At 48.9% G+C, this 15,976-nt stretch overlaps 1 protein-coding gene across 1 annotated transcript in view; it reads left to right on the forward strand.

Moving 5' to 3' along the window:
* The first annotated feature begins 12 nt into the window (after positions 1 to 12).
* Gclc (glutamate-cysteine ligase, catalytic subunit) overlaps positions 13 to 15,976 on the forward strand; it is a 27,098-nt gene continuing 11,134 nt past the window's right edge. The window contains exons 1-3 of the mRNA XM_013019065.1: positions 13 to 181; positions 14,686 to 14,798; positions 15,582 to 15,810. Coding sequence (XP_012874519.1) covers positions 32 to 181; positions 14,686 to 14,798; positions 15,582 to 15,810 — 492 coding nt within the window. The 5' untranslated portion in view covers positions 13 to 31. The remainder of the gene's footprint in view (positions 182 to 14,685; positions 14,799 to 15,581; positions 15,811 to 15,976) is intronic.

Below are 15,976 nucleotides of genomic sequence, written 5' to 3' on the forward strand. Positions count from 1 at the left end.
CCCGCGGCCCCGAGCGGAGGGCCGGGCGGCCATGGGGCTGCTGGCCCAGGGGTCGCCGCTCAGCTGGGAGGACACCAAGCGCCACGCCGACCACGTGCGGCGGCACGGGATCCTGCAGTTCCTGCACATCTACCACGCCGTGAAGGACCGGCACAAGGACGTGCTCAAGTGGGGCGACGAGGTGAGCGCGGGCCGGCCGGACCCCAGATCCCGGCCCCGGACCCCGGCCCCGGACCCGGCCTGCCACCGCCGCCCCGGCCCGGGGGCTGGCTCCGGTCCGGGCCTCTCATCTTGGGGGGCGGGGGGCTCCCCTTCCCAGGGGGGCCCGGGGAGGGCGTGAGCCCGGCGCACCCGGCACCAGTGCAGTTAGAGCCTCTGCTGATCGGGGGCCCGGACCCCGAGACCTGCCGGCCCCGTGGCGCCTTCCCGAACCTCTCCAACTTCTCCCCCACGCTTCCCGCATGGAGCGGGTGGCTGACCAGGGTTCTCACCGCGAGCAGGTTTCCCTGGAGCGGGCAGGAGCCTGGCTCTGCGTCCTGAAGCTCTGGTTTACTGGAATCACCTTTCTGCCGCCTTGTCCACCTTCCTGTTTTGTTTTGTTTTTTAATTCGTATGCAGTACGTAAAAATTAATGGCTTCTAGAGATGGCCGGTCTGGGTTGAGGGTGAGGGCATTTGTCCGAGGTGGTTCACCTCCTCTGATTGTCTCTGGGCCCAACTTCTCCCTCTTGGCCTAAGTTTCAACGGTGGATGTGCTACCAGCTCAGAAATACCTTCCCACAGAACAGACTGGCTGGATAGTCCGGCCTCCTGCAGCTGGTGGAAGGAACTTTTCCACATCCGAGAAGTGTAGTAACAGTAACTTGATGTGTCTGCAGAAATAGTCTTATCATATTTTGGAACGAAAAGGAACGGACAGCAGCTGTGTATGGTGAGAGTTCTTCAGTTTTAAGTTCATTGTCCTTTACACCTTCTTTGGTATATTACGGGCCACTCACAGGAGAGTGTCAACCCAAGAGGAGCAGGGTTGATTATTTCTTGCCCTGGGCCTACGCCTTGTGCTGGGTACGGCTGGCATCAGGTAATTGTGGAATTACAGTAAGAAGACTAGCCGTTCTTTAGCAACTACAAGTTAAAGTTTCCTTTATGCCACTTTCCACATTTAAAGAGAGCTAAGTGGCCAATCATCATGCCAGACACAATATCATGAACGTGAAACTTTTGAACACCCCTTCTACTTAGTCTCCCTGCTTTAAAAACCATTCCTTCCATGGGCAAGAAAAGCATTTAGACCTACCTGTTTTCAGTGACTTGAAAGTGTTGAGTTAAAGTAAGATGAGCTGAAATAGGGCCTTGAAACATAGTATGGAGGATTTCACTTTGACAGCTTTAGTCTAGAGAAGGCTTGCTTCTCCTCCCCAGATTTAAGGGGAGTAGAAAAGAGTGGCAAATACAGTGTTTGTATTCTGCTTCTGTAAGGGGGAGAAGACGGAGCCTAGCCTTGTAGCCATCTTAAAAAGATAATGTCCTGAAATGAGATGTCAGGTATCAAAGATACATTGGGAAGTTGGACTTGTAATACTCTAGTAAGGTTTCCTGCCTTTACACTAAAACATGCCAAAGCTGTTTTCTAAAAGCATGGTGACTGTTTAAATTGCATCTCCAGGTTTCTCGCTCCAAGTATTCTGTCATAAGTGAAATATGAAACTATCAGTTGATGTTTTGCTGCCTTCCAGTGATGGGAGTCCAGCTGGAAGTCGGCCGCCTGGCGGAGGATGAATTAAGATTGTGGAATTTTCAGATGGATGGGGAGATGGCACTTGGGCTGCGCCTTGGTCTCCTCCCCCTTCCTTCTCCCCCCTGGACTTACACCACAGTGGTACTTGGTATGTGCCAAGCCTCGATTCCTCAGTGTGACTCAAGTTGTCATCCCACAAAGAGGCACCATTTTCCAATCTGCAAGCCATGACACATTAGTAAGTTGATAAACAGATTCAGAAAACTCCAACCCACATCTCTGGCTTTTGTTGTTGATGTTGTTCTTAAAAAGATTGCCTACAGAGGGGTTACAGTTACATAAGTGAGGTAGAGTGCATTGCTTTTTGGACAATGCCACCCCTTTCCTTGCTCTCTCCAAGTTTTTCCCTCCTATCCTCACCCTCAAGTTGTATAGTTCATTTTCAGCATGGTATCTAGTGAGTACCACTGCTCAATTTGTTTACCCTTTGTCCTTGTATTTCTGTGCCCCCCCCAGACATATAAAAACCCCATAAACAGATAAAGGGACAAGATGAAAACAAAAACAAGGAAGGAAAAAAACTTACTTTTTCTTTGGCAGTTATCTGTTGTGTGAGTGGACACGTAGGGTGTTTCCACATCGTGGCTGTTGTCAGTAGTGCCACAGTGAACAGTGGCATGCTATGTCTATATTAAATACAGAATGAAACATGCATGATAAATTGGTCTTCGCTGCACATAGTAAGACGGTGGCAATAGAATTTGCATTGAGTGTGTGTGAAAAGGGATGTGTGGCAAGTCATTTGTTTCTTCCTGTGGTTCACAGTTAAAGTTGTGCATGAAAGCCAGGCTTAGCTTTGTCATAGAAGGCTTCCTTGTGGAGAGCCTCGTGCAGAGGAGCCCGGGGTCAGACTAGGTCTTGCGCATTGTTGGGACTCGCTGTTGCACACACTGAATGCTGGTGGCAGAGGCATCAGCCAGCAGTGCAGGTGTCTGTGGGGAGCCCGGGAAATAGGAGGAAGTGCTGGGTAGATAAAAGCAGGGAAGGCGTGGTAAGTGGTATGCTCCCGGGAGATGATGGCCCTGCCACACGCAGTGGTGTCTGACACGCGATACAAAGCAGAGCCGGTTTCAGACCAAATTCTGCTTCTCCTGATTCGACAATGCATCCCCAGAGCTGTGGTTTAAAAACACGCACCCAGTGGTCATTGGTGTGCTTGGAAGGAAGTCTGTCACTGGGGAAATAGTCAGACCTGCCTACTAGGGACCACAAAGAACCCTGTGTTTGGGTTCTAGTCCAAAGTCAAACTGCCTAGTGACCTTGAACTTGCATTTCCTCATTTGGAAAACTAAAGGGCTGGACTCAGCTTGAGTTGCATTTGGGTAAAATGTTTAATAAAGGTATATGTCTCAAAGCAGAGTATACTGACCTTTCTAAGTTGATGTGGAGATGTAAGCTAGTTCTTGGGAACTCAACAGTATCTTCCTGTAAGCACCTTATAAATGAGTTGGTTCCCAGATCCACCTAGATGCCTGGTTGGCTGCTAGCATGGCAGGTTTGGACGCCATGGTGGCAGAAATGAGGGAATGTTCTTGGATACCATGTGGTGTGGACAGCCCCCCAAATAAGAAGGAAAAGCATACTTCTGCCTAGCACACACACCTTTCAGATAAAGGTCTTGTTCACTAGAACAACCCTGAGTTGTGTTTTGGGATGTCCTCTCAGGAGCTGCTTTTACAGTCTACAGTGTAGATACAAGGTGCGTAGACGTGCATTCAGTGCATTACCCCACATTATGCTTTGCTCTCTCTCATTAGTGAGGACACACGATGGACTGCCGAGGAGAGGTACCTCACAGATCTTGGGGTCTTCGTTTTGCTTTTGAGGCTGAGTCTCACTAGATAGATAGCCCGGGCTGGCCTCAAACTCAAGATCCTCTTGCCTCAGCCTCCTGCATTAACTGGCTTAGCCAAGTTTTCTAGATTATGTTCTTTGCCCCTATGTTATTAATGTTTATCACTAGTGTCACTTGCTGTTCTTGCTTATATTTTATGAAAGCCCTTCTCTCAGAAGTTCTGTGATCTGAGACACAAAGCTTTGGACTACATTCTCATGTATAAAACTGATTTTTAAAAAGAAGTGGGTGAGGGGGGAGGAAAGGGGAATATAATTTGCCAAGCGTTGGTGACTCCCACCTGTAACTCTAGCTGCTCTGTAGGCTGAGATCTGGGATCTGTTTGAGGCCAGCCCCAGGCAGAAAAGTTCCCATGGCCAGAAGAGTGGCTCAGGTGGTGGAATGCAGCCTTCCATGCGCAGGATCCTGAGTTCAAACCCCAATGCTGCAAAGACAAACAAAAGCCCCTAGTTTGGCTTCCAATTATGTGCTTGCAGATATATTATCTAGAGAATTTTATAGTTTTGTTCTTTAACTGTTTTTTCAGTACTAGATATTACACTCAAGGCCTTATTGCTAGGCAAGCGCTTTTCACAATTTTAGCTGTTTCAGAGTGCTCTAAATTCCATTCATTTTAGGAACGTCAGGATATGCATATGAGAAATGTTAGGATTTGTTTCTCTACCCCGTTACCTGTGGAGTGTCAGCATTCTCCTGAAACAGCAGCATGCCCCAGTGGCTTCTGGAACGGTAATCCCACTGTACAGCCGTACGTGGTAGATTTCAGAAATGTTGTCTTTGGCTTCCTACATAAACCTTTTTGAGCTTTACAGCTTCTCTATAACAAGATAAGATTCCTAATTGTTTACTTCAGAAAAACTGAAACTTAAGTTTCACTTGCATGTGGCAAAACATGAAAAGCTTTATTTCCGTAGTGGAGTATATATAGCACTTTGCCATTAGGAGGCCTCTGCAGCCTGCAACCTGTGCATGGCAGTACGAAACTGATGAGAGAGAGGGAGGAGAAAGGAGAGCAGCTCGCTGTTCTTGAAAAATTCAGTGGGTGGAGAAAGTGGAGACCCCAGAGTGGTAAGAAGAGTCCACTTCCTGAAGCAGGTGGGACTCTGGTAAGATCTTAAAGGAAGGTAGAGAAGGCAAGGGCTTATACACAGGAGACACTGCAGGTGCCTGAAGCTGAGGGGTTGCTGGTGACTGTGGCTTTGGCGTTTGGGAAAGCAAGAATCGGACTGGCTAGAGAATAAGGCTTGGAAGGCCAACAGAGTCCAGTGCTTAAGGAACTTTCTGTAGGCCTGTGAGAGGTGGTGTTGGGACAAGGGTCTTTATGGCAGATCATTTTGGTAGTGATATGAAAAATGGAGCAGGTGGGGCCACTACAGACAGATTCCGCACTGCAGGATATAGTTTAGGCTTGGAGTGTAAAACAGGGTCAGCCAAGCCCCAGGATGTAGGACTGTGGGATTGCGGGTACTTGGTAGTAGATATGCTCTATCGTCCCCAAGTTCTAGCACAGAGGACTGTGTGAGTAAGCACCCTGTCGGGATGGCCCTTGGGGACTGGCTTGGGAGTTTAAAGCCTCTCTCGTTTAAGGAGTTGGGCACTCGTGAAGGAGCAGCAGCAGCCAGCACTGAGGTGCATGGGAGCCGCTGTGGTGTCTGGACGGTGAGATCATCAGAGCAGGGAAGAGCAGGTGTGCCTCAGGGCCTGGAGACACACACTTGAGGGACAGGAGTGCAGCACAACTCGTGCAGGAGCAGGGGGGAAGTGAGGCCTGGAATGAAGCCATCCCTGGGTCTCCCCCAGGTGGAGGGGCGGCCAGGAGCAGAGTGATATGTGGGCTCAGTGGGGGCCACGTGGGCAGGCCTGGGAACCCTGTACAGGATACATCTTGGATGTGTAGGAATTTGGGAAAGAGCAAAACCAGTTTCGGTACATGCTTGTGACTGACTGATAGAGCCTTTGAAATCTAACCCAGCGGTCAGCCCTAAGAGCTTGTTTTTGGTACATGTTTATGGGTAACTGAAAACTTGATATATCGATTGATCTGTCCTCAGCAAGTTGGTATGGCCATAGTCCTACTCTAGTTAGAGAGCTTCCAGTATTGTGTTTTCTTGATTGTTCTGTCAGGATTTGGTGGTTGAACTAATTTTCCACAGTAAGATTGCAAAAGAACTCCCAAAACAGATGTTCCCAGTTGCATAACTGTTCATGCAGATACAGAACCATGGTTGTTTTCAGCAGAATTAAACTCCATGACCATTTCCCTGGAAACTTAAGAATCTGGAACATGGCTTAGCCATGTTTAAATCGACCACAGAGTCATGAACTGGAGTTTCCAGAGTTTCCCAAAGGTGGGGAACAGCTTGAAGAACCTGTGAACGCTGGCTGTGCTCTCTGAAGTGTTGTAGAAGAGTCTGGATTACGGCAGTGACCTTAAAGTTGAGAAAGTGAACATGGAAGGAATTCCTTGAAGACTTTATTCTCTGAGCGCTCTAAGTCTCAGACACAGCTCGAGAGGGTCTGTGGATGCACTTCTTCATTTCCCCTTCTGAACGTTCTTGGACTCTACCAAACCAAGTGTGCATGTGCGGGGGGGGGGGGGGGGGCTGGCCTATTATATCTAGGGCTTGTTATCTATTGACTCCACTGCTCAATACAGCAAGAACTAGGAAGTCAACAAAAGTTCTCTGAGCACAAAGTTCATGCACTTCACTCCCTGGAGCATAGCTCACGCCCTTCCCCAGAGATGGCTTACCTTACACACAGTTCCCTCATCCCAGCCGAGGGTACGCTGCAGGAAGTCAGGTGATTCAGAAACAGAAGGACCTGTGAAAAGCCGGCGCCGGCATCTTTAAGAGTATTAGAATTTTGTCATAACTCCTGCTAAACAGAATGACTGATAAAGTTCAAAGCCCTGATAAGAAGTGCAAGTATGTTTGCTGTCTTTAACTACTTTTAGATTCCCACTTCCATTCATAAAAATTTGTAAGACAGCATATGTTCTAAAGGGGCACAAGTCAGTACTCTCGCAAAGAGTGAGGAGGGCAGAGGTCAGGGTGTGGTATCTGGTGCTGGGGTCCATACCAGCCAGAGGAAGAGCTCCCACCAGAGAGGAGTGGCAGTGGGAGGAAAAGAAGGGAGAGCACACGAGGAGATGGGGTCGGCACAGAAGCCGCATCTTCAGACCACAGGTGCAGACCAAGCATTCTTCTCTCTTGACGGCCTGCAGCCCCTCCAGGCGCCAGAGCCCTCAGCAGGAGGCACCACCATGGGCCTGGTAAAAGTCTCAGTCCACAGGTGGAGTGCCTTCCCTTCTACGCTGCTGCTGGCAGGCCAGCCTGTGGAGGAAGGCAGGACCAACCTTTATAAGAAAGCCAGGCTGAACTCACGCCATACTTAGCGACTAGGACCGGTGAGCCCCAAGCCAGGCATTTGACCAAGCTGTTTGAGACCTTTGTCCTTCAGTATGACTTCAGACATGCAGGAACCGAGTTTAATTAGCCAGTCAGAATCTTCCACACCTTACTGAGCAGCTTAGAACGACTCTGTTGATTGGGTCCCGTGTAACATTCAGAACCAGTTCCTGCCTGATTGGGGCCCTGTACTGCCTCGATGAGCTGAGATTAAGAAAGGCTCTGCACTCAGATCCTCACAGTGTTAGGGTGATGGTAAACGGGGCCCTGGACCAGTGCCATCCGGTCTGTGAACACAGGCGGGCCCCGTGGGCACAGATGGCCTTGTGGGGTTATGGTCCCTGTTTTAGTGTTGGCTCAGAGGCTGTGTAGCAAGGACTTTCCATCACCATCTTTGTTGAGTGAATTCTTCCTAGGAACTAAGGCCTTGAGTTTCTTCTGTTTCCCCTAGAAGTCTCTAGCACTAGGAGAACCTGATGTGTAGGCATGGTACCGGAGAACCATGATTGTCTAGCTGTAGCATCCTGGTGGAGAGCCCGGGCTAAGGTGCTCTTACACTTGGTGACTGCAGAGGCTCTGATAGTTCTGACCCTTCAGGCCCAGCTCCAACTTTTTTTTTTTTTTTTTGGTTGGTCATGGGGCTTGAACCCTGGGCCTGGGTGCTGTCCCTCAGCTCTTCAGCTCAAGGCTAGCACTCTTATCACTTGATCCACTGTGCCACTTCCAGTTTTCTGGTGGTTTATTAGAGATAAGAGTCTCACAGACTTTCCTGCTCCGGCTGGCTTTGAACCATGATCCTCACATCTCAGCTACCTGAGTAGCTAGGGTTACAGGTGTGAGCCACCAGCACCCAGCTCCAGCTCCTCCTTTTGCAGCTGGTGTCCTGGAACCAGCGCGCCTTCTTCCCTGTCCTCCATTTGGACAGAGGCAGGGAGGACGCCCTGGAAAAAGCCAGGGAATTCGCTGTCCTGGGAGCCCAGGGTGGTATTCAAGTGCAAGTGTTCTGTGGTAAGAACTACTTCTGTTTATAATATTGTTTTGTTTTTTTGAAGGAAATGCTTTGTGGCTCAGGTTTCTCTGTTGTGTAGCGTCTGAATTATGCTGATGGCCAAAACAAACGTCACACTGGTGACCCACGTGCTTCTCAGCTAAGTGGGGCAAGGTAGGAGAGCCTTCATGAGTGCCAGAAAATCAGAAGAACATAGGTTAGAAAAGTTAGCCAGCACAATTCAGAGGAATGTGCTGTGTGCAAAGCACGGCAAACACATCTGCAGACGTGGCACTTCGTACCTAAATGGCCACGTGTCCAGGTGCTCGACATCATGACTTCTTTGTTTAGTCAAAGTGCCCCATCTCCCCTTCACGAGAGTCAGCGGGGCTTTCCTGTGGCTTCCATGTTTGTAGCCTCTCTTGTGAAGTCTCGGTTTCTCACCTGCCTCCTGGCAGTCACCAAGGCCTGGGAGAATGTCCCCCTGGGGCAGCATGATTGGAGGAAGCACCAAGTCCTGTGGGAAATCCATGAGGACCAGCAGGAGGCCAGGTCAGGGCAAGGCCCTGTTGACTTTGCTTCTAAAACTCTAGACTTACTCCGGAGTGTACCCTGTAGTTCCTGTGGTGTGAATCCATGTTGGGAGTGGAGATTGTAAGGTTCTTTTCACAAAATACATTGAATGTTTTAGGAATTTGCTACCACTTTAATCGGCTAGAATATTTCCTTTTCGTGATATAGGGCAGTTTAATGTCACATTTTAACCGTTACCAATTTAAATTATCACTGTACAGATAAAATAACACAAAGGAAAATCACAGTCAATTTTTTACTTGGTACTTTTACTGATGCCCCAGAACTGCCCAGACATGAGCCCAAAACAATGCTGCTCTTGTTTATGATGCCGTGACCAGGTAAGTAACCAAATTCAGAGCCACGTCACATTTTATTGCATCTGTGTTAGGCGCACACAGCTGCTCTTAGGATCTGGATGTCTCGACGCTCGCTGCCTGGCTATGGGGCACTGTGGCTGGCACTGCGGGTTCTCTGAGGTTGGGCATCTTGACAGGGTAGGAATGTGAGAGTCCTCAGAACCATTAGCCGTTCATGTTTTCCCACGTGAGGAAACTAGGCTGGAGCAGCGCGCATCATGGCTCAGCGGCCCCTGGCGGGATAGCTGGGTAGGGTATCCTGTATTTGTGTCCAAGGGTCTGTAGGCAATCTCTAGACAGCTCCTAGTCCCCTTCCGAGAGCTTACATTTAAATGCACTTCCTCTGGGAAGCCACCTGAGTTTCTAGACCAAATTAGACTACTGTGTGCATGAATAGTGGTTTGGCCATTTTGAATATTCACCCAGATAATTTACATATCCCCTGTTTTGCCTTTCTAGTTAATACATAGCCCTGAGGACATGCCACGCTTGCCTAGCTCCCCGAGTCGGCCGCACTGCTGCCGAGGGACAGAAGCAGAGGGGAGCAAGGTGGGTGGAGGGGCAGCAGGCAGTCACCTGCTTGTTGGGTGGTGGAGCCTGGGCCCCAGGGCTGTGGGCTGGTTCAGCACTTGGTGTAAAGAGAAAACTGGTCTCTGAAGAGCAATGTGTAGTTCTGAGAAGTGATCAAAACTGCTGGGTAGCCGGGAGCTTGTGGCTCATGCCTGTAATCCTAGCTACTCACGAGGCTGAGATCTGAGAATCACGGTTCAAAGCCAATCCAGGCAGGAAAGTCCATGAGACTCGTAATCTCCAATAAACCACTAGGAAACCATAAGTGGCGCTGTGGCTCAAGTGGTAGAGCGCTTGCCTTGAGCTGAATTGCTGAGGGACAGCACCCAGGCCCAGAGTTCAAGCCCCACAACCAACAAAAAAAAAAAAAAAAAACTGCTGGGTAGGCCAGCGGAAAGAGCCAGCAGTGGAATGGAGGATCAGGCCCTGAACTGAGCGTGAGACCTGCCCTGCCTAACCCTTCTCCCACGCACTGCCTTGGCTTCTTCTATCTGACCCTTCCCGTCCCATCGTTCATCGACCTTTCTCCATCCAGATTCTGGTGACCCAGCCAGGCACAGGACAGATGGACAAAGGACTTTCTCATAAGTGCTGAGTCTTACGTTTCAGAATTTGTGTGTGTGTGAAAATACCGTACAGAGGGGTTACAATTACATGGGCAAGATAATGAGTACATTTCTTATCAAGCATTGTAGCCTCCTCCTTTGTTTCCCCTTCCCATCCCTTCCCATCCTCCGCCCCCATCCCCCCACCCGACCCTCCCCCCCCACCAAAGTTGTAAAGTTCTTTTCCAACATAACGACTTGTATATCTCATTGTTGCAATGGGTCCACCTATATCCCTATTTAAACGATTGTTTCAGAATTTTTTTGTAACCTATTTTCACCTCTAGGGGAGAGAATTAAGCAATGTTTCATAGAAATGCCTAACCACACTCCAAACTCCAAGCTCCCAGAAGCTCTTACCCTCAAGGAGGAATAGTAAGTTGCTCCCAACTTCTGGTGAATACCACTTAAATGCTTAACATGACTTAAAAAAGTTTGAATGCTGATAGGTGCAGGTGTCTCCCGCCTGTGGTCATGTCCACTTGATTGGGAGGATCAAGGTTTGAGAAGCCCAGGCAGAAAAGTCCTTGAGGAGCCATCTTCACCCAGGGACACTCGACACGCGCCTGCCTGTCCTTCCAGCAGTGGTGGGAAGCCCAGAGTCGGGGAGTGGGAGTTCACAACCCCCTTCTCAGTGAAAAGCAGGACCGAGGCCCTGCGTTGAGTCCTCAGTACCTCAAAACTAAAGTTAGAATACTCACACTAGCTATCATTTTAAACCACACCTTTTGCTACATGTCTACTCTTTATTCAGTGTTATGCTGAGTTCTTACATCGCTCTTAATTAAGATTCTTTATTGGTCTGATTTCAGATGAACAAGATGCATCTCCCCTGTTCAGACCTGCACTGAGTGATGTAGTGGTTGAGGCAAGGTTCCTAGCAACACTGTAGAGAGCATGTGAACAGGCTGGGCCTCGGTCCTGGGCGGCTGACTCTAGTAGGGTAAACCGACCAGCAGATGAAGGGTGTACCCCTCCCTGTGGAAAAAGTGCACACTTAAGTATGAAAGGCTTGTAAAGTGGTGGTGTCTTTTCTTGGGCCTATATAAAAGTGGCTGAGTCAAATGGGTTGTGTCCGGAGCCGTCACCTGTGTGCTGTGGAGAAAAGGTAGATCTCAAGACAAAACGCAAATTACACAAAACCAACTCTGCAGCCTGTTCACAATGCCTGCTGAGCATGCGCTTTCAGAATTTGGGTGTGTGCACTAGCCAGAGCTCAAAAGCTGACACGGTAGTCCCCCCTTACTCTGGAGGGCACACCCCAAGACACCCCCACCCCACAGTTGTTGACAAATCATGTATGGTACCAAATCCTCTGTGCTCTGCTTTTCTATAATGATGTTTAATCTAAAATTAGACACCGAGAGATTAACAGCAATAACTAATAAGAATTGCAATAATGCTGTGCGGAGTGTGAGCTCTCAAAACACTCACAAATATTAATACCTTGGGACCACAGGCAACTCGGACTACAGAATGCAAAACCTCAGGTGAGGGAACTGCTGGATATTTTAATCCTTAGAATCGGTGTTGGGTTTTACAGGCCTTCATGTTCTTTTTTCCTCTTTGCTCCTTACTGTTTGTTGTATGAAGGAAGTTTACTGCCCATTGTCTAGGTTACTGACCCAAATCTGTTTCATCCTGTTTGGTTCTAAAGGGTGCTTATATGAACTAGAATTGGAAATAAACATGGATACTGGAGTGGTGCGGCGCTAACATTAGAAAAAGTAGGAGCTCAGGGAATGACTTGGAGGATAGAGGACTGGCACTTGACAGTAGCTTTAAATCTGAGTGAAGAATGGTCAGAAGAGTCTCAGCTTCTTCAGAACTCAGCCTAACTGAAGAGCAGATCTGTTTTTCTTTCCCCTGTGGTAATGTTCTGATGTTTCTCTGTTTTGTTTGCTTAACAAGATCATGGATGATTATTCTCTAATTAAGGGGAGTGTGGCTTGTTAACATTCTAAATGTCATCCATTGGGCTGATACTAAAACTCAGAGGGAGTCTGTGCTTTTTATCTTTTTGCTGTGCTTTAAACTTAAGCCAAGAGATTTTTTTTTTTTCCCAGCACTGGGGTTTTAACTCAGGTCTGCATGCTTGCTAGGAAGTACTCACTATACCACTAAGCCATACCTCCAGCCCTGAGTTTGTGCTTGTGGTTTTGTTTTGGTTTGTTTTTTTTGTCTGTTGTGGGGCTTGAACTCTGGGCCCGGGTACTGTACCACTAAGCTATACCTCCAGCCCTGATTTTGTGCTTGAGTTTTTTGTTTTGTTTTGTTTTGTTTTTTGTCCGTTGTGGGGCCTGAACTCTGGGCCTGGGCACTGTCCCTCAGCTCTTCAGCTCAAGGCTAGTGCTCTACCACTTGAGCCACAGCACCGCTTCTGGCTTTTTCTATTTATGCGGTGCTGAGGAATGGAACCCAGGGCCTCATGCATGCGAGGCAAACACTCTACCACTGAGCCACCTTCCCAGCCCGTGCTTGTTATTTTTAAGGTAACATCTTAGCTATTTTGTGATTCCTGTCCTACCTGGGATCCCTGCCAATCAGGACTACACCCAGTTTCTTTCCATTGAGGTGCAGTCTCTGCCTGGACTGGCCTCAAACCACAAACCTCCCATTCTCAGTCCCCCACGTAGCAGGGATGACAGGTCTGAGCTGCCAGTGCCTGGCTCATGGCTAAGAGTGACTTGGAGAAGTAAGGATTTCCACTGACAAATAGAAATAAAGCTATATAATCACAACCAGTTCTTGCTCATCTTGGACACAGATCAGTATCAGAGACTCGTTCTTCACCTTCTGTGATCTGTCAGCCCACTTTACCCACTTAGCTGTTATCGCCGGTGCTGTAATCCTGCACCACCTTCGCTCACCAGCATGCCATCCTCTCAGGTCCTAGCACTGGCGTCCCGGCAGGCCTGGAGTGAGGCGGGGACAGGCACAGAGCCCGGCCAGCGCTTGAACCTTGGGTTACTGCATTAACCTCATAGCCCCTTTGTCCCTAGAAAACGGGCAGGCAAAGCTACTTTTACGTGATGGGCTGAAAGATTAGGATCCAGTGTTGAAAAATTCATGGCGCTCCCTTTCTCATTCTGTTCACCTGAAGACAGAGGTTGCCCCCGCTTGTGCGTGCACAGGTAGCTTCCCTGCCCACCGTGTGTGCTCTCCTCCAGGGCCGGATCTGCAGAGGGATGCAGTCGGCAGGCAGCGGCAGCCCCCAGTGACTGGGGACAGGGGCTCCCAGATGGTTCTCGGTCCATTGGCACAGAGATTACAGGAGCTCACACCCTTCAGTGGTGACAGCATTCTTAAGATCTCTTGAACTGAATCCAGTGGGAATCTAGACTCCTTTGTAAGTTGACTAATAAAAGGTCATTGGAGGTTCTTGTTTGGGGGGGGGGGTGCTCATCTCTTCAAATTCCTGTTTATGTGGTAGGACAGGCAGGTTCGTGTGCCATCCAAGACTGGCCAGTCCACATACGCAAGGGGCGTGCACAGGTGCACGGCCAGGAGAGAGCCCTGCTCAGCCTCAGGGCCAGAGTCAGGGGCTGCATCCAGACTGCTTGCCTTTGCACGCGTTACAGGAGTATCTGTGTATGCAGTATAGTCATGGTACTGTGTGTTCCATGTTATAGTCTATAAGCCAAACCAAATATATCAGGGCCTTGCCTGGTTGGGGGCGTCAGTCTGCCTTCTTTAAATCACTGTCTCGCCGCCTCATGCTAAGGTGATGTTAGAGGGTTTGCCTTACTAATCCCGTCCCATACCTCTGCGCTCATGTACAAAGTGGATGTGGATCTGCAGTCACGGAGGGGTTCATAACCCTCACTATTCATGCTGACACTCGTGACTTAAAGAATGTGATTTCAGGGAAACAAAAGCAGGTCCTAATTCTCTTCCAGAGGAGTTCTGCTTTGGCGCGTCACTGTTTTCCCCGAATCCCACCAGGTGGTGTTATTAATGCACTGTTACCGTGAGTTGTAAAAATCACAGTTTCAGAGCTGGGAAGATAAATTATTTGTGATATATCAAAACTAAATTATTGAGAGCTCTAAAATAGTTTCTCCACATTTGTATTTCCAAGTAGAGCTCCCCAAAATTGGGACTTGTAGTGGGATTATAAAAGACTCTGAGGTGCCAGTAATTGTAACCTGCTTGGCCTGTGTTCCCAGATAACTGTTTCTAATAATAAGATAAATGAAGAAGTAAGCTAAAACACAACTTCTTTACCATGGCAGTTTACACCATCCTGCTTGAAAGCCATCTCCTTTGAAGTAGACTTTGTCACCAGGCACCCTGATGCTTCTTTGGGGTAGTCCTAAGATGGGGGAGAGGGTTGAGGAAGGCACTCTTGCCCTCAAAGCTGGCTTCTGCGGGTTTTCATATTATGCAAATGAGCCCTGGGGTGTTGTTGGGTAAGCATATGTGACCGGGTTTTTCCTAGCCTTCACGTTTCCCTCCCTGTGTTTCAGAAGTTGCGGTGCTGGTGTCTGGGGATGCTCATCGTTCTCACCCTTATTATTTTCAATAGGTGGAATACATGTTGGTATCTTTTGATCATGAAAACAAAAAAGTGCAGTTGGTCCTGTCTGGAGAAGATGTGCTTGAAACTCTGCAAGAGAAAGGGGAAAGGACAAACCCCAAGTAAGCCTTCATTCTGAGTTTCTAGATCTTGGAGCTACGCAGAGCAGAACTGCTCCTGAGACTTGTAGAAGGCAGGTGCCCTCGCAGCTAAGGTTCCAGGTTGCCTGGCTTGCAAATACTGGTTACTCAGCAGTTGAGCAGCCTCAGGCTGGCTTAACCCCTCCGTGCCTCCGTTTCCTCATCCGTGAAGTATAGATAATAACAGCGCAAGCCTCCAAGTTGGTGAGATTGAATGTATTACTACAGTGATACAGTACCATAAGCTAAACATCAGCTCTATTTACATTTAACATAAACCATTATTAAATACTTTGTAAGTATGTTAGACCTAATACCTGCCAGTCCTTATACACTTGAAGAATCAGCAGCCTCGGAGTCCTTGGCTTCATTTATACCTCTGGCCTTATGTTTTTGTAAGCAAGTTCTAGATTTGGTGGTAGTAACGATGGCGGTGGTGTTGAGGTTGAAATTTACTAGTCAGGGATGCCACCACTTGAGCCATGCCCCCAGTCCTAACGCAGACCCCAAAATGCTGCAGAAAAAGACTAAGGTGACACAGTGCAGCTGTGGAGCTCACTGGACGCAGATGAGAGTGACCTCTGCAACTTGTTGGTGGAGACGGGAGGGAGGGACTGGGGGAGAGAGAGGGAACAGAAGACTGTACGAAAGGAGATGGACTCTTTACCTGACTCATGTAATTGTGATCCCTCTGTACGTCACCTTTATAAGAACAATAAAGTAAACTTTAAAAAATAAGATGAAACTGCGTCTTCTCTCCCGCAGCCACCCTACCCTCTGGCGGCCGGAGTACGGTAGCTACATGATCGAGGGGACTCCGGGACAGCCCTACGGGGGGACCATGTCTGAGTTCAACACAGTCCAGGACAACATGCGGAAGCGGCGGCAGGAAGCCACTTCAGTGCTGGGGGAGAACCAGGCCTTGTGCACAATCACGTCCTTCCCCAGGTTAGCTCCATGCCAGCGTGTCCTGGCAGCCGTGCTGGGGAGCCAGGCCCAGGGGCCACGCCACCCCTGTGTGCTAACCTGACCTGGGCCTCCAGGCCCTGGCAGGCCCGGAAGGTTCTGTGCCACAGTGTGCTGTGCAGCCTAAGGTCACTGCAGAGCAGGGACACTGTGCGTGTGTGGTGCAAGTGAAAAAAGCAAGTGAATCCTGGGGA

Source organism: Dipodomys ordii, unplaced genomic scaffold (genome assembly GCF_000151885.1).
Source record: "Dipodomys ordii isolate 6190 unplaced genomic scaffold, Dord_2.0 Scaffold44, whole genome shotgun sequence".
NCBI lineage: Eukaryota > Metazoa > Chordata > Mammalia > Rodentia > Heteromyidae > Dipodomys > Dipodomys ordii.